At 29.5% G+C, this 19,819-nt stretch overlaps 1 protein-coding gene across 1 annotated transcript in view; it reads right to left on the reverse strand.

Annotated features, from left to right (window-relative positions):
* The window catches only part of LOC106681324 (midasin), a 416,397-nt gene that overhangs the window by 376,754 nt on the left and 19,824 nt on the right, over nt 1–19,819 (reverse strand). Inside the window, exons 29-37 of the mRNA XM_067047592.1 lie at nt 18,887–19,086; nt 18,599–18,760; nt 18,008–18,180; nt 17,679–17,854; nt 16,820–16,972; nt 16,526–16,723; nt 15,673–15,936; nt 15,361–15,597; nt 14,421–14,549 (exon numbers count right to left, since the gene is read on the reverse strand). Coding sequence (XP_066903693.1) covers nt 14,421–14,549; nt 15,361–15,597; nt 15,673–15,936; nt 16,526–16,723; nt 16,820–16,972; nt 17,679–17,854; nt 18,008–18,180; nt 18,599–18,760; nt 18,887–19,086 — 1,692 coding nt within the window. The remainder of the gene's footprint in view (nt 1–14,420; nt 14,550–15,360; nt 15,598–15,672; nt 15,937–16,525; nt 16,724–16,819; nt 16,973–17,678; nt 17,855–18,007; nt 18,181–18,598; nt 18,761–18,886; nt 19,087–19,819) is intronic.

Below are 19,819 nucleotides of genomic sequence, written 5' to 3' on the forward strand. Positions count from 1 at the left end.
TTTTACACATTTTTTTAAGATTATTAAACTAACTAACAGTAATAGTAATTTTATTGACTATAATGTAAGATTTCTTCTAAAAAAATTAATTTTTCTAAATTTAATATTACTTAATTTAATAATCCTTTATGCTGGAAGAGTCTTATGGAATTAAAAGGATTTAGTGAATGACATAAATTCTTCCTTATTAAAAAACAATAGTTTATTTAATATCATCAGCAACGTTTCGGGAGATTTCCCCCATCTTCAGGCTGCTGTTAACAAAAACCTATATATTACATATAATTTTCTCCTATTTGTCATTCTTGCTAATATATTACAATATTAATGTCATTTAATGAGTAAAATTTGCTAATGGTCATACATTTTAGGACAATAGTCATTCTCCTAAAATGTATGACCATTAGCAAATTTTACTCATTAAATGACATTAATATTGTAATATATTAGCAAGAATGACAAATAGGAGAAAATTATATGTAATATATAGGTTTTTGTTAACAGCAGCCTGAAGATGGGGGAAATCTCCCGAAACGTTGCTGATGATATTAAATAAACTATTGTTTTTTAATAAGGAAGAATTTATGTCATTCACTAAATCCTATTAATATTACTTATTTTAAATTAATATTAAAATTAAAGTTTTATAATTGATACAATTTTTACCAATGTTGTTTTATTTGGGTCTTTATCCTCATTTTTTACAATATTATTATCACTATTATGTGTAATAAGGTAGGAAATGTAATTTTTTATAATGTTTTTAAAATTAATTTATAATGAATGAAATGTATTAAAATTTTTTTTTATTTTATAGATCCTTAAAAATGGCCAGCTGAAACATAGGAGTGTAAATATAATAAAAAGTGTTGAGATCAAATGGATGTTTTCGTTATACTAAACAAACTACTAAACAAATCTGTCTCAGAAAAAAATTTTCATTATATACAATTATTTTATTTTTATAAAAATTGTACTTCATTTGTTTACGATTATAATCTTTTTGCGATTCTAAATTTTCTTGATTCTAACTTTAATATTAAAATAAAAATTTGATTTTTCATGATACAAAATTAAAAACTTGAATATATATTAATAATATATAAAATATTAATATTAATTACATGTTAACAGACACTGGGACTACTTCAGTAATTTTATATCAAGTATATATTTAAGTAACAACTTTAAGCACAAAACAAAAATTTTTAAGATAAAATAAATATTATTAAAGAAATTGAATAACATTTTCGTTTCACTAATATTCAAATCCTGAATTAAAATTTACAATTTGATAAGTCTGTAATTGTCTTTGCATTATTAATCATATCTGAACACTTTGACTTTAAATAATTAATGGTCTATTATCATTTGAGGAAATGGAACATTTGAAAATTGAGACTTGATAAAAATAAAAAATTGTATACAAGTTACAATTTACAATCGTACATCAATAGATGAATAAATTTACTTTTAAATAATATTACAAAATCACAATAAAAATTATTTCTAGAATTTCTAAAATATTCCTTAACTCCTGAATCGTGTTTTAGATTACAATACTGGTATTTCTTCCAGTGATACTATTCTTCTGTGTCGCGATCTTTTGTGGCCATTGTGAGGCAGAGCTTGGGCCATTGTCAAAAAGCTATACAATACCTATGAGATGAAATATCGAGCAACGAAATATATAACTGGAAATGCTTGTATTACAAAAAACAAATGTCCAATACATATGAGATTACGAAGATTATATATTGCATTTTTTAATAGGTAGGATATTGATTTCAGAACAGGTGCAAATAGGAGTTTATTATTCCATCGTTGAATGAATGTAAAATGTGAGAAAAATCGACGTGGGTATAATGACAAGTGGTGGTCGTTGAGCAAAAAGTAATCACAATTACATTCGATTGTAATTTTACATCTGTAATTTCAAATTACAGTAATTGATAAGGAATTGTAATTAAAATCACTTAGTGCTCAACACTGGAAGTGGTTATGTGGTCCAGAAGACAAGCTCTCAATATATGTACATACAATAAAAACCCTTACCAAAATAAAATTCCCAGGCTAAAACAATGGAATTGATTTATTGTAAGAAAAACGTTAAATTGTAAGTTTTTGTTGTCAATTATTATCACATATGATGACACCTACCCATATCTACGTACAATATGATCTATCAGTTCCCTGGTTATTAGAATAAACCCATTCATTAAGGTAAGATTTCATTATAATTAAAAAACATGAATGTATTATTAATAAAAGATATAAATATTTAATAATAAATTACTAATGACTATATTCTGTGACATACTCTTAAAATGTATACATAAGTTAATGAGGTTACCTATACTGCACATTACGATTATCTATTTGTAAATATTATCTAGTATGTAAAGCCATGAAGGTCAATTAAATATTTAGCAAATTCAATTTTTTTTATTTGAAAACTATTTTAACTTTATCAATACAAATAAATAACAGAAACGCGTTTATTTACCGTTATCAACAGTCTTGTTTACTAGCTCTTAAAAAAACATTAAATAAATTTTAATGTTCTAAGTAAAATAATTTTCATAATTGAAAGCTTTACATGTTCCATGAATAATAAATATTTAAATCGGGCACAATTTAATATATATATATAAATTAAATGAAAATACAAAAATAGTTAAATTATTATGTTTGTATTTCTGTTTGATCCGGACAGAAAAACAACAGAGTTGTTTTGATAGTTTCATTTTATTTTGAGTAAAAAGTATGTGAAGTATATGTATTATAAAAGTAATCAAATATACAGATACTCAACTTTTATCTTTATTTTGTAATCGATTACATCAGAATTTAAAATGATTGAGAAATTTTGTAATAAAGAGCACTAAACTCGAAAAAAAAACAAAAAAAAACTACGTCGATCAGAACACGTTTTATCTGTCTATTACACTATGATTAATTTGTAACGTACGAATAAGGAATTTATTAAACAAAGAATTAAAAAAACAATCTTAATTACTGCTTTGACCTTCATGACATGATAATCGGACAAAAGCCGAATTAAATATACTGTACATAATAAAATAAAAATGTGAATAAAATAAAGATGTACATAAAAAAAAATCACAAGATAAACACTTTTGATGTATTATTTATAAGCATATATACGATGCTACTATTTATTTATATATATTTTAAAATTATCTAAATTTTAAAAAGTCTATCTAAAATAGAAAAATGTGTTAAGATATTGTATTTGAATCAAATTTAGAATTCTAGCTTGTTTCAAAAAAATTTATAAACCAAAATATTATTGTCACTTAGTCAGAGATAACTCAATCCAGATGAGTTTTTTTTTGTTTCTGTACCAAAGGAAAGTAAAACATACTGTACATTAATGTTTTATTTAACCCTATGTACTATAGCTAGCAGGATTTATGTGCTAATATTCTGATGGAACATGTCTACTACCCAACGCAAGAATGCAATTAGGTAAGTGATAATTTTTACTTATTGACATTTCAGTTGAAGAGGATATACAACCAGCCGAAAGCCGCTTTTATAAGCTAAGAATTTTACCGGACGGAATAAAATCGGAAGGAAAAAAACCGAACGGAAAATAACTGAGCTTACACTTCAGTGCCGCATTGAATTAATGAGGTATTTCAAATTTTAAGAATTTAACAAAACGGAAAAAATTCGAATGATTGTAGTTGGCCTTCCGTCCGGTAAAATTCTGGAGGAATGTGTGAGTGCTACGGTACAAGATAGGTACGGTGCAAGATTATTGTAGAATATAACAATCATTAATTTCTGTTTTTTAATTAAATATTAGTGCATAGATTTTCTAGACAAATCAGTTTAAGCAATTTCATGACCATTGCATCCCTTTTTATAGGCCTATTTATCGTTATTTTACCAAAACGAAAGCGTGGTTGTCGTCCAACAAACATGAATAGGACTTGATATGTAGGACAGACCTTATAGGGAAACTTATAAGAGCACTTATCTATAAAACAGAGGCAGGATGGAGGTTGGCGGTGGAGGGCGGAGGACATATGGGGAGAATAACACTCTAAGCTGCATAATTCATCACCAACACTTCTAGAATCCTTGGCGATAAACAAAAGGATTTCGAGGCAATTTATCTAAGAATCGATATTCCTACTTTATCACAAGGCATCACGAAAATATAAAAACAAATATGAAATAACAAATATATTAATGGAGACTGCTCTAATAAGGAAATTATATCGGAAAAAATCATGTGAGTGCATAATTATGAACCATGACGCTTGAGAACAATCGAAAATTAAGATTATTTACGAAAACTCAGAAAACAAGGTTTGTTAAATAAATAAAGCAATTCAAAGGGAGAAAGTCCAGTAAGTAGTGATGTTGTAATGATTACCCAGACCGTAATCAAGTATACAGGTAAGTTTTCGGTTATTAGAAATAGGAATCCTTCATTGCCAGTAAAGCGGCTAGGAGAGAAACGCTGGGATCTCTTAAAGCCCTGCTTTGCCTCATACACGCGGGTAGCAAAGCTTGGTTCGGAGTTCTGTAGAATGTTTATTTTATTGTTATTTAGAATTAATTTTCTTTTACGTATTTGTTTTATTATTATTTGATCAGTTATATTTTTATTGATGCAAATCATGATAGTATTTTCTTTTATTTATATATTTCTTTATTATTTTTAATGTAATTAGTTTTTCTCTTAATTCAGTGAGTACTATCTATTGTTATGATTTATATTTTTTTCCTTTTTCTCATTTTTCTGTTGTTATTTTTACTTTATTCTTCTATTACTGCATTTATTGTATGGATGAATATTACAACACTATACTTAATGCTCTTAATTTGAGGCAGGTTGTGTCAATTCTCTTCAAATAAATAATAAAAAAAAAATAGGAATAGAAATTGACCGAGAAATTATGAACAGAGGGTAACATAAATCTCAGTACCAGCCAAATAAATCTAAACATCTGGGCGTTCCAAAAATGAAAGTTATGGACCAATACAAACGTTTTAATCTTAAATCTTCATAAACTATGCTAATTAAATCAAAATAAAATAGCTGTAAGAAATCATAGCAGTCATGTTTCTTCAGAAAATTCCAATAAAGACAAGTCAGAAACGGCCTGCAGCGCAGATAAAGAGCAAGCAGACGTTTCTTTGTGGCCCTGATCTATTCACAGCATCAGTCTGGATGAAGCAGAACCCGGCACATAACACTCCACTGCCTTTATCCGGCCTATAGCCTCGTGAAAAGGAAATAGATGGTGGGATTCTGATAGATAGCTTTCAATAAATCATCGGGACTACTCAGCTCCATTCAACCCCCTACCATTTCCATTATTTATAAAGCAACAAGGATATAATATTGTATAGAACTGGCCATCAGGGAATCAGCTATTGTTGATTCAACAAGATGGGCCAATAATATCACTAGACTTGAACCGTAGTATTTCTGTGTTCACCTTCGACTTCATATTAATAATATCCTACACAAAAATATAATTAAACCCTAATAGCTTAATACGACAAGAATAAAAAACGTTCAGTACTTAATAAAGGTTCAATTGAGTATAGTACTGTCCTCCTTAGTAAGTACTGTAAAGTGGGATGACTATGGTACGTCATTTTTCAAGTTTGAAACGTTCAAGCAGAACTGGAAAATGTACCAGACAAGTGCTGGAGGTTTCGTAAGTTAGTTCTCTAAAATGTTGCTCAAACAGTCAGATTCGCATCATTTCTTTTTCCTTATCGTGAAGGATTTTTTTTTTTTCGTAACTTCACAACATTCAACATAATCTTTCAAACTGATGCCGAATCCAATTGGGCTGTATGTGAGTAATTTTTGGTCGTTAATAATATTTGAAGTGATTATATACTACAGAAAATGTTATTCCATGATTTTAAATTAATTAAATACCAAATCTTGTGCGTTTTAAAAGAGTGGACTTTAGATACATATAACAAGTCCAAACTTGTTTACATATATTCACCATGTTTTCACTCTTTTCACTGGACAGTAATATAATGAAATACCTTGTCTACAAGAAAAAAATAGGATATTCTTAAGTGAATTACATAGAACAAAAGTACTTCAATATTCAAGAGAAGAAGCTGTAAGGCCAAGAAAAAAGCGAGTGAATTTGTTTCTGAGGATGTCGACATCTCTTGTGAGATATGTTCCTGGGCTAGGACCCACATTGTGTTTCTGAGTTACGACCAACATTGAAAAATAAATATTTTTTCAACAAAGAAAATGTGTTCTATGTATCCTATTATTGTTGTCTTAAATCTCTGTGAAAGGTATTTAAAAAGGGTTTTTTAAACAGAGAAATCCCATTAGCAACATTTCCTTCAATTAGGCTGAATTAACAAAAAAAAAAAATGTTTTTTTGTCTACGTCCTAAAACCTTCTAGAACCTCTAAGGAATGAACAGAACGGGTGACAATGGCACAACAATTATATCCTAGATGTAATTAACATGTAAAAATAAGATGGACCAAAGTAACCCGCATAGCTGCGTGAAAATAGTGCGAAAAAATGGTATATTTCGCTTGATATTTGAAACTTTTTTTTTTTTAGTGATGACAGTGAAACATGATAGTTCAAAATTAAATAGAAAAAATTATGTAATGTAAACGTATAGTAGGCTTAGAAATAGAAATGAATTTATTAGTGAATGAAAGATGAGTGAAAAAGTAGTATACTACAGTTATTAAAAATATTCACCCAACATACGAAAAAGTTTGTGATGCAAGTAACTAGTATTTTTTTTTATTAAATAATATAATTGATAAATTAACGAATGTTAACAAAATTAAGGATAAATATATATGGTAATCGACCTAATTTATTTACATTAAAAAGTTTAGAAAAAAAATAAGAATCGGGTAAATGAAAAAAGTATTTGTATAACATTTAATATTTAGCGATGGCAGGTAAATATCAATAAAATATAATAATAGTACTAATAAAATATCACTTAATTATTAAATAGTTTTTCTAATATTTTGTCCCTTTATTAACCGCTACCTGGAATATCTTCCTACGATTTCATTCATAATTTTTTTTTATTAGGATTGTTTTTAAGTTTTTTCTGTTTTGTTTTTTTTTTGTTTTTTAATGCTTACATGTATAAGATACATTTTTATGTAATCAGATTGTATTTTTTTTTTGTTTTTCTCTTTTTTTTTAAATAAATGCCTTTTAATGTATTATTACTATTTCTTTTATTCAGAATTATATTTGTTTTTTGGTTTTTTACAATACCACAGTAATAAGTAATAAATATTACTTAATAATATTTATTACTAAAATATTATAATAAGAAGAAATAAAATAAACTTGGAACGAAAACTTCAAACACACTCAAGTCAAATAATGTATTTTTCTCAATGAGATAAGCGTAGACATTCTGCAAATTAGATAATTCCAATATCCGCCATTCTAATTAAGCTGAGGCGCCATGTGTGCCGGCTAGAGAGAATTAATATTACCAACCTTCCCAATAAACTTATAAAATTTTAATTTTATTTCTTAAATAAAATTTTTAAAAATAAACCCGAAATTCACCCTCTCTCCAGACTTCATTAACGTTAGCGAGTAAGAACGTAAAAAAATGTATTAATTTTCTTTACATATACACATTCAATGGAATGAGTCAATCATCATTAATTAATATGAAATTTCCTTTGGTAATTGTGATACCTCTATCAATGAATGGAATCTAATATAGGAAAATAGTTTTACCATTAAAACGATTTAGTTATTTTTAATTTTTAAATTAATTAATTAATCTTGGGGTAGAATAGCAATAGAAATTTGCAGATAATTGATTATATCGTTACAATGAAATTATCCAATTCTTAATGTAATTCATTATCAATTCTTCTATGTAACGCAGCAATTATTTGTCACATGATGGTAACTATTTATGTGATAATTAATAAAAATTGACTTACACTTAATTTAATTAAAGAGACTTAATTTGTTTTTAAATCATTGGAGTTGATTTTGATTTGATTAAGCTTTGGTATAATTATTCTAAAAAACTAAATGCAGGAATCTACACGTTTGCAAATCCAAGACTTGTACAAATGCTGGGTAAACAAAGGACGCAACAAACATCGCTATCCACACGCTTGTATGTTTTTTTGACTTCTGTCGGCTATTACATCACATAGTAAAAATGAACACAATAAAGATAGGCAAAATGAAAGGAAATGTAAATATACGCTAAGTAGACGGTGGATAATTAAAATTCATATAAATGGTACTACATAACCATTAAACTAAACCTTCGTTCTTGAATTTTTATCAGAAACTTGTATATTTAATTACCTACACATATAATTTCTCAATAAATCCATATTTGTGCTATATCAAATAAAAAATAAACCACTAGAGTTAATTAACTCGATTTAAAAAGTGTATTTATACCAAATCGATAGGATTTTAAAATACACAATCTTAAAATCTTGAGTTAATTATTAAATCCGAAGGTTGGGGAAACTCTTTAATTCATTAAAACTCGAAGATCACAAATATTTATGTTTTGTCTGTTATAAAACAATGTTAACTGAACACAAACATGGATGGACAGCACAAGCACCCTTTGATTTATGCCTAAAAACCAACAATCAACGGGTCGGCCACAAATTCAGGCCAACTTGTTCCAGCCAATCAAAATAACTTATCCACAAGCTTGCGCATGCGTGAATTTGCTGTAGTTTGACAAACGCGTAGAGACATCTATATACAACTATTTTATCTTGATAAATCGTTTTTTTAATAATCTTTTCTTAAATTATAAATGGTGGATAAGTAATGACGTGTTCGGAAAATCAGATATTTGATGCCAAACCTCAAAAAAATCGGCTCAATAGTTCCAAAAAAAAGCCACGGACAAACTGCTAAAAACCTTAAATTTTTAGAGCGATGGGTTAATTTTGTTTTCCTAAATAGATTACAAATTTCCATAACTGGAAATGACCAACCAAAAATGATAGACATAGGAATTATAACTGAAACATGTTTTACACCACGATCATAAAGTTATATTCCGTATTATACCATTTACATGACTGATCATCAGAACAAAAAAGCATCTGGTGAAACCAGCTACGTTATCACTGTCACAGTCATATAGACTTAACTTACCCATCACACTCTCCGTTAATCGCAGTACCATACGTACAAGAGCTAAGATGAGAACCAATACGATACGGTAAATTAACATATATTCATCAATGTATAACAGAGTAATGGACGACTCTTACATTAAATACCTCTCGAAAAACGATGCAAGTCCACGGAAAACCACAAAGAAAAAAGGTTTTTGGGCTGTGTCGGACGAGAAAAAATAGGATCTCTTTGCGGACCACCTTTCTTAATATTTACAGCACTTACTGACTTGACTCAAAACCAAATAATACATTATACTCCCCATTATAATTAACACTGTCACAGCTTTATCATTTATTCTCGAAGCAATAGCAAAGGTAATTAGACACTTGCCAAAAAGAATGGTCCAGCAAAAAAGCTTTCATATTCCAAACGATAATCTTCAACTCAGAGCAGAACTACTAAGTTTACAATACAGTGGAAATCTTCGAATTTCAAAAAATAATTTTATTCCTATTCATTTCTACACTTTAAAAATTTATTCACGATTATTCAACTGACAGACAAAAAAATAATCCCTAACCTGATGGTTATACTCAGTTATAAAAATCACTACCAATAACTCAGAACTTAATAATCAGCTGTTCCTCAAGACTTCTTTTCTTATGGACAGGATTTTCTCTATTCGAAGGGGCTCAGAGCTATTTTCGATAAAACTGATACTAGGCGGTCTGCTTCGGAGATCAATAATTGTATCACTAATTCACATAATGACATTCAACTAAATGCCGTCACATTCGCAGAAATTCACGCAGATGACACCGTCATAATCAATTATAATACATCAAAATGTAAGAGATCTCAATAAACATACATTTTATATTTTTTTAAATTTTATTCATTAAAATTATAGGATTTATATCACAGTCAATGTTAACATTCTTAAAGAAACAACTCACTTTTAAAAAAAAAATTCTAAAATTCAGAAAGCTAAGCACAAATTTAAACTAAACAAGTTCCAAAAATTCACAATATTTTTTGTTTTATATTTTAAATATTATTCCGTAATTGAAAGATCTACTTCCCGGAACCTTCATAAAACTGTTCCAGAAGATGAGTGTCTGCTAAGAGAAGTTTCATTGTACGTATGTATATATGATATATGTGTGTATATATACAGTGTGTGTGTAGGTTAAATCATTTACGGTCCAATCACCAAAGGCTCTTCCATATGTCGATCATATAAAGCCCCGCCATGAAGAGAGAGCAAAGAGTGAGATACCCAATTTCATGGCCAGTGGTCTCCTCTTTTTAGGAAATAGCTTCTCCATGCACCACTGGGTAATACCCATCAGCGAGCTCAGCCGTCGGTAATTGGAGATCTCAATTTTTTATTTTTTTAGCTGAGTTCCATTTTATATAAGCTAAAAGAGTAAAAATACTAATGAACGAATAACGAGATTTTGTAGCTCGTCGGTAAATAAAATAAACCAAATGGTCATTTTCAATTTCACTATTAAAATCAAGGGGGCTTGTGAATACCAATGCTATTCAATGGAAAATGTATTGACAGCACCTTGCTGTATACGATTTTCATTTGGGACACCATTTGTAATTACTATATAATAAGTACATAGCAGATAGTACTATAATTTTTTTTAAATAACTGACACTGAGTAAATTTTATACAGATCTTACATTACGCAAAAATAAGCAACACTTTTTAAAGTAGGATTCTTTTTATTGTATTTCCAAACTGGAATTTAGTTAAATTCGGACAAAGTTATGATGATTCTATTTCAATGAAAGAAAGCAAAAAATTGAAAACATGAAAAATATGAGGTTATTCAAGACTGAAACTAACCGATTTCAAATCAAAAATTTCCAATCGTTACCAAGCACATTACGAAAGATTTTATTTATGGCTAAATAATAATAATTGGGTCTCCCTCTGGCCTTAAATCTAGGACCTCCAACCTTATTCTAAACAATACTTCTATCCCAGTTCATACGTCAGTCATAAATCTTGAAGTCACTTTTGATCAAACTTTAACCTAGAAACCAAACATTGCCCAAATTTCCCGTAGAACCATAGCTACCCTAAAGCAATTTAAAAAAATCCGTTATCACCTTCCACTTTTAGTTTCCTCTCTTGATTTCCACACTTTTACTATGGCTACCTGGTATATGGTGGATTCTCGGGTAATCTCAAATCTAAACTTAAACGTCTAATGAATTGCGCAGTACGATTTATTTTAGGGATCACCAGAGATACGCACATAACATAGTATTAAGCCGAGCTGAAGTGGCTCTATCCATCCTTCCGATGCCAGTATTTCCTTGCTTCCTTTTCTATTCCAAGATATTAGTACACAACGCCCCTTCTATATCCTAAAAAAACTGCAATTAAAATTCTCAGTCCAATCTCGTACTACCAGGTCCCTTTTATCTGACATCTACCATCCATCTCAGTGAACTGCAGGCGTTTGATAAACCATTTTTTACTGGAGCTGCATATGACTGGAACTCCATTCCATCTAGCATACATCATTTACCGACCCTTCCCTCCTTTAAAACCCTTCTATTTAACTACCTTTTTCTTCACCAATCTAATCCAATATCATAATAGAACAGATATTTTGTAACTACCTTTTTGTTTTGCTTTTTATGTATTTGGTCAGTTAGTTTTATAATTTTTTTTTCTTCTTTATATTTAAAATTATTTATATACAATATTAATATAACTTATAATTAATTGTGGCCACATTATTTTTGGCTAATATATGTTATTGCAAAATTAAAATTACCTTTGTAATTGTTCTAAAGGAACCTAGTCCTAGAATAATGAACTATGTTTTATTTCATTTTCATTCATTTCATTTCAAATAAATAAATGATTTGAGAAAGCCTTTTTGGGGGGATAGGGGGAGACATTTTTTAATGGGTTGGTAGAAAGTTTTAAGGGTCAACAATCAAAAAAAGTTAATGGCGCCTGATATAGATTTTTGGTCTCATGTCATATAATAGGCAACCCCAACGCACTACCCCACTGCTCCCGCACCCCGTATGCCAGAAATGGCAAGGGAGGGGGATAAAAAAATAAATAAATAAAATTAAAAAAATGTGATAAGGCATATAGACTTTAAAGAGATCCGCATAAGGACCGTGTCGTCAAATGAATAAAATTTTCAGCCCTTATAATGTGTTGAAGAAATGGAGTATTGAGGTAGTAAGAGATGAAGATATATAAGAGTAAAGAAAAAATATAATAGACGAAGCATGAAAGAAAAACCAAAAGAATTTGGTGTAAATTCTAAAAAGAAATCAGACGAATTGCAGTAGAACAGGCCGAAGATTGATTTTTTAAATTCAAATATAATACTGAATCAATAGACTTTTAAACAAAGGAAACTATATTAAATAATAACTTTAAACAATTCCGACAAGATTTAAGAGTCATGACTCAATCAATTGATTTGTCATGCTTTCAGTACTGAAAGACCACCACTTTAACTGCACCTGAAGTTCGAACAAGCTTCAAAAGACGCAGAATACCCGCGTTACCCTAGATGCTTCACTGACTGATTGAAAAATGACTTGGAGGATGGGATCCAAACTAACAGAAAGATATCGTTGAGAAAAGCAATGGTCATTTCAATCTGTACCATTTAGATGGTTAAGGCAGAGTGCAGAGACAATCAGGGGAGCGATTCTCTCAAAGTAAATACTCTTTGCGAGCGCCACAGTCTTTTCAATGGCAATTGTTTATGGTTTGGCGAGAATAAAGTTCCAAATTCATACTAAACTGATTTTCATCGATAATGGGATTTGACTGCTCAAAAGTATATTGAAGAAGTGCTCCGAGAGGCTCTGATCCAACAGTTCATATTGATGCAGAATAAAGCACACCGTGCCGTCAGGGAATGCTTCCAGCACACGATAGTTACAGTTCTGGATCTACTTGGATGTTTCAGGTAGATACCCATTCCCAATCATTTTCACATTTTGCATTGAGCTAATACCTTTCTTAACTATTTTTAAAAGTAGAAAGTTCTCAGGTGGCATTTTTCAGATGCTAAAGTCATACAACCACATTAAGACAACAATAATGTGTTCGTGGGTATTTAAGTTTTCTACATTTTGAAGCCAATTACTTAATTACTACTTAGTTAAGTTTCCAAATATTCAGTTTTTCCTACAGGTCCTCCTTTTTTTGCTTCCTCTACAAATTTGGTTCCGTAACTTTTTCCTTTCTGCAGCTGTTTTAAGAGCAGAATGTTCTTTATACAGGGTGTTACAGGGTTAAGTGGACAAACTGAATAAAATTATAGTTTCTATATGTGATCAAACAACAAAAATGAAACAGCAGTATTTAGAAACCATTAATTAAAAATAACTCCTTTATGAATGTAATATTTTCCGGTAACTAAAATAGAAAAGAAAAGCCTTTACAAGAGTATAAACATTTCTAAATTGGATTTGTAGGTTTTGATCTAGTAAACTAATGAAGAATGTCATAATTAGTAATTAAATTCATAGAACTTTTAAGAGCAGTTCTAAACGAAAATTATGAGAGACTGATGTGAATCTTAATTTACTAGGTTATGCCATTTATTTGATATATTATTTATTGAGAGATTCAAGGAAAGTTTAAGTTTAAGAAGCCATTTCTTTGGTATAACCTCAATATTAAAATATAAATACAAATATAAATAACAGAGATTTTTTAATCAACTTATACAAGTTAGAAAATGATATAATTAAAAAAAACTGATATTAAGAGAGGCCTCTAAGGCATATTTCTCTGATCCTTAAATCCATGTGACTGCGGACACTCTCTATGAATAATCTATGAAGAAATATTTTTAACATTGAAAACTGACATGAAACTAAAAGAAATAATTTTGAAGTTTAGTAACTTAATAAAACCATTAAAAAATAAATAAATAAAACTGTACTATGTTGTGATACTTGAAATCGTAACAAATCACAAATAAATAAAATTTAAAATCAAAGTAACACAATGATTTCATGCATTACTCACCCACAGATGATATAAAACACTAAAATCAGCAATAAAAGATCAAACATACCTGAAAAAAAAAAGAAAGAAACCAAATTAAATTATAGAAATATTAGAATGAAAAAATATGTATTTCAAAATAAGCATATCCAACAGCAATGTGTTATTTTAATATATTTTTAAGATTTCGAACTGATGTAATTTATGAAGTTCACAATATAATAAATAATAAAGGAACTATTGTAAGAAGCTTACCTGTTCAAATCCTCCGAGGAGATCAGTAGTATCCATTGTAGAGCTGACTGGAATGGTGTGCAGTTTCTTCCCAGCTAAATGAGCAAGTGCATGAACCAGGCTTGTCTTTCCGCTTCCACTTTTTCCAACCTTTTAAGTGATATTAATTTATTACATTCAAAAAAATATTAAATAGAAAAAAAGATAAAAAAATATTGACTAATCTATCCTAGACCATGAGGCTGCTTCACATTGAGCTTATGATATCTGATCTCCAAGATTAAAAAACATAAACAAAGCAATTGTAGTCCAGTCTTTCAAAATAAATGATTTTATTTCCTAAGTTGTTTATTCTTTATATTTTTGAAGATGTTGAGATGAAGATTTTTAATTATGTTATGATTTGGTATGTTGGATCTCTTACAAGAGATGCTGAGAGTAGATTTTTTTTTTTTTATTTTGATACAATACAAATATAATTTAATATATACCTATATGAAGATGGTCAGGGAGAGGTGGGGGGAGAGTGTGGTCACACACAAAAAGGAACAAAAACTAGTTAATAATTATTTATTAGGCAATGTTTTGTCCCACTTTGCAGGGCTTCATCAGGACTCAAAGAGATCCAAAACAACTAAAAATATGTTGACAATGTAAGATAATACAATACAAAAAAGTAATCTAATATGGGGTTAAAACTCATATAGATGTAAGTGAAAAAATGATATAAAAATAAACAAAAAGAAATAAAAATAAGAGGTACAATAATAAGTATTGATAAATAAGAAATAACATAGACTATAAGATAAATGTTGGCCAATAAATAAATAGTAGTTAACTACTTTTGGTTCTTTTTTAACCGCACCCAGATCATCTTCATATTCAGAAAAATCAGTCAATCATTTATATATATAAGAATTTTATATATGGTAACTTGATTTACTATTTTATTTATACTTACTATTATGGCCATCCAACCCATCTTGACACATAGGGCCAGAGATTTCAACGCTCTCTGTTGTGTACGTAGAATAAGGAGGTCATCTTTTCCATTAAATGAGTCATAATAATCTTCCCCAGTATCTCGAGGAATAATTACATCTCCAATGATAAGCTTTTTTGGAGACAATAGTAGAGGAGAGAGCGGATTTGTTATAGGAAATTGATCTCCAAAAGTTTCCGAATACATATTTAAGATCTATGGGTAAAAATAATAATACAATTAATCAGCATTACAAAAAAATAGACTGGAGAGAAAATAATTGACACTAACCACTTTTCTATCAATTTCTGCTGGCATTCTTGAGGCATAGATAGTTTCTACAGCAACTCCTGGATCATAATTACATGATAAAGTTTCACCCCAGCGAATTAGATCACGTAAATTAAACTCCCATGTGCCAGGACTCGCCCAGGATTTATTTGATGAAACATTAGTATGAAACTCAACCAACTGTTTAATATCTAACTCACAGTTTGGAAAATGTAATGTCATTAAATTTTCCAAATCGGTTTTGTTAAAAGGCTCAAAGTACACCTGAAATCACAAAAAGGAATTTCATATCAAAACATTGTGAAAGAATTTATTTATGAGCTACAGAAAGATCAATTTTTCATTAAAGACAACAATGTCCATCAACAAAATCTATGGGAGGGGTTATCATCTGTTAGTGTTCATCATTAGGTTAGGAAGTAGGAAATCTTCAATTAGGAAGATGGAGGTAGTAAGACCAATCTCCTTGAAAATGCTACAAATGTATGTTATAGCCAAAAAGAGAGATTTTATCAAAATAAAAAGGTTTTAATAAAATTCGAAAAGGTTATTTTGTCAACAACTAATTAGTAAATTGATTCTGCAAATGAGAGGTTTCTTAGGTTTAGAAAAATAAAAAACCTTGAACTTTGGTAATATTCTCTAAAGTATACTGAATGAAACAGCACATATCAATATTCTTTAAACGGATCCTACTTTACAATATATATGCATGTATATTTGCACACATGAATACTCATTATTATCCATATCTGGAATATTTATCAGTTTAAGATAAGTATCTAACAACAATATATAATTCAAAAATGTAAGAAGGTTTGAGAAGAATGGATGTAATGAGTAGTATATATACCTTGGCAAATCTATTTAAAAATGACTGAGGAAGACCCTTCCTTGCACCTCCTTCTCTTTGAGGGTTCTGACATGCAAACAGTTTTGTATTTCCACTCTTCACATTAAATGCTCGACCTAGTTCAGGAATATATATTTCACCACGGTGGTCTAAAACACTGTTCAATCCTTCAACAACTGACTGTGAGGCTAAGTTCAACTGAAATAAAAATCAAACAGAATTAAACAAAAATATCAACAAAAACTATTTAAATAAAACTCTCATACATTTATTTTGATGTAAAATTAAACTGACCTCATCAAGAAGAATCCAGTGACCTTTTTTAAGAGCACTAAGAAATGGACCATCACGCCAAGCAAATGTACCTGCTTCCGCACCCTCTACAGGCAAGTCTGAACCAAATAGGTCAGAAATGTCAGTTTGCTCTGAAAGGTTTATCCTTGTTACCTGATAAAAGAAAGAATAAGAACACAATTTTTTTTTAAGCATTTGAAACTGATCTGATAGATTCAACTTCATCATATATTAATATACATATACTAAGTTCTGATTGCATTTTAAGCTTTACCTAATATATGAGTTAGATTAAAATTGCAGTTTTATTTGTATATACACTACAGATCAATGTCATGTCATGTTATATCATGGTCCTAATAAGCAGGATTCTACTGCAGTTATTAACTTAAATAATATTTACAATTAGTTAAATAAACAATTTTGTAACACTTATTTCTTTTCTTTTTTAATATAAGAATAAAATGAAAAATTTACAAATCAACCAAGATTCAAAATATGTCATGTCTCTCAATTATAGCTCTGACACTATTCAATATCAATTGCAAATCCTCCAATGGCATTTTGTAAAATTTTCATCTGTTTCGTTTCTAATTGTTTTTAAGAGCAAATTATAAAACTTATCTATCTCGGTACAGTTATATTTGCCATTTTTGCTTTCTATTCTCTTTTTTAATGAGCTAAATGAATATATATAAATAATAATAATATCAAACTAGAATCAGTAACCTATATTGATTATTGAATAGCTATTTTATGTGTATTTTTAAGTCTGGATCGAGTATTCTGAAGTATTCCTCAAGTTGACAATATAATTTATGCATTTATTGAATTTATAGAAAAATAAAGTAATACAAACCTGAAACCCAGTAAGCCTAGCAATAAGTAGCACTAAAGACGTCTTCCCAACACCGGGACTACCTTCCAAAAGAACTGCTCTCGACGAAACGTGTAAAGCTCGCATCAGTCTCAAGAGATTCAGGAGAACAGTCGGGGCTTGGTATAGAGTCTGTTGTTTAGAATACATGGGTTTGGCTGTAACAGTAATATTTTGATTAGAAGAACAAGAGGAGGCAAGGTACATAGTCTGTTGTTTACAATACATGGTTTTAGCAGTAACAATAATATTTTTACATTAAAAAGAAGAAAAAATCCTATTTAACTTCAAGACAATAAATATAAACTTGCCTTTCTTTATATAAAAGGGATGTACGCCAAATCTATCTGGGCGGTCCACTACATTGCCAAATACAAGGCTAGGTGTGAATATTAAATTAACCGAAGAATCACCCTGTGCTGCATTGGCTTGGCTAAGAAGAAATTCTAGACAAGCATTTTTGAAGTGTTCCAAAGCTCGATGGCTGAAATAAATGTACACACATTAACATAGAATAAATAAAAATAAGACATAATAACTGATGCACAAAAAAATGTTTCACATCGATTTATTTGATTCAGGTTTCTATCAACTTTAAAAAAAATAGAGAACATCAAAAAACTGGTTAGATACAACCCTGATCTAAGATTAATGCCATTTTATCAAGATTTATTGAGATGATCTGTAATAACAGACAAGGAGAATTTTCTTGAATAATAGTCAAGAAAAAAAAAATGCCTATTTTACAAATTTATTTAAACGTTTTTATCTATTATTTATACATGTTATTATTAAGCATTTTACATACTGAGTATCTTCATCTAGTCGCTTAATTGTCAGCTACATGAAGTTTACGCAAAACTACAAGTACTAATAAGTATTAAAAATATAGAGTATCATACTTTTCAGTAGATGTCTGTGCAGCTCCAACTCCATCAATGAATGTAAGAAAAGCTCCATAAATATATGCACTAGCCGTGTCTATGCCATTTTTATTTAATGGTCCTTCCGTTTTGTTAATAAAATCAACCCACAATAGAATGTCTCTAACACTAACAGGAATTCTGTAAACAAAAATAAAATTAAAGGCTGTCAATTATATGAAAATAAAAACAAAACATTTTTTCTAATGTGTACATTCATATATATTTACTCAAAGATATTAATTTTTTTACAACACTAAGTGTTACCTTTTTCCAAATTCTGTGTTACCAAACCAATCAATAAACTGCACAACGGCTTTTCCGATTCCAGAATTATTATCATCTTGGCAGTCCCCGAAAACTATTCCAGAACGTAAGTTATGCTCAACTATATTTACAATATCATCAGAGTTTGTAGCACCTTCACACCATATTTCAGTAAGCCTGTTCCGCAATGCTGGGGAAAGCTAAAACATAGACATTTATATGTCAAGTAATAATTGAAATTAAACATACATATTTAACAAGCTAACAAGTCATTAAGAGGCCTTAAAGTTGACTGACCAATGCTGCTAATTCTTCTAACCAAAAAATACCTGTTCAGCACCTTGAAAATACCCATTTTACCTGACAAATACCTGCCACTTTAACCACTATTATTATCATTATAACTGTATGATTGTTACAGCCATGATTGTATTGTCACACTAGCTCTAGCATGATAGTTGATAGTCTAAGTACTGTCACGATAACAATCCCATGTATGCGCCTTAACAGTGAACCATCATACAGTTCCCGTTATTGTGGCAAAAGTATTAGCCACTACCATGGTATAACTATTTGATAGTTTAAATCATGGTAGTATTCACTGTCACGACAGGTTTACTTCCGAGAAAGCAATGTAGCACTGGGTATGGTATGATCATTACTAGTACAAGTAACTTCAGTGAAGCAACTATCAGATGAATAAACCTTGACAGTGAACCATCATACACTTTCCGTTAATGCAGTAAAAATGTTAAGCTCTAACATTATCAAACTATTTGATAGTTACAGTCATGACAGCATTCACTGTGATTGTTAATGATATGTATATGTATATGTGTATGTATATGTATATGTATATGTATATGTATATGTATATGTATATGTATATGTATATGTATATGTATATGTATATGTATATGTATATGTATATGT

Source organism: Halyomorpha halys, unplaced genomic scaffold (assembly GCF_000696795.3).
Source record: "Halyomorpha halys isolate HHAL.00 unplaced genomic scaffold, Hhal_1.1 Scaffold327.1, whole genome shotgun sequence".
Taxonomy (NCBI): domain Eukaryota; kingdom Metazoa; phylum Arthropoda; class Insecta; order Hemiptera; family Pentatomidae; genus Halyomorpha; species Halyomorpha halys.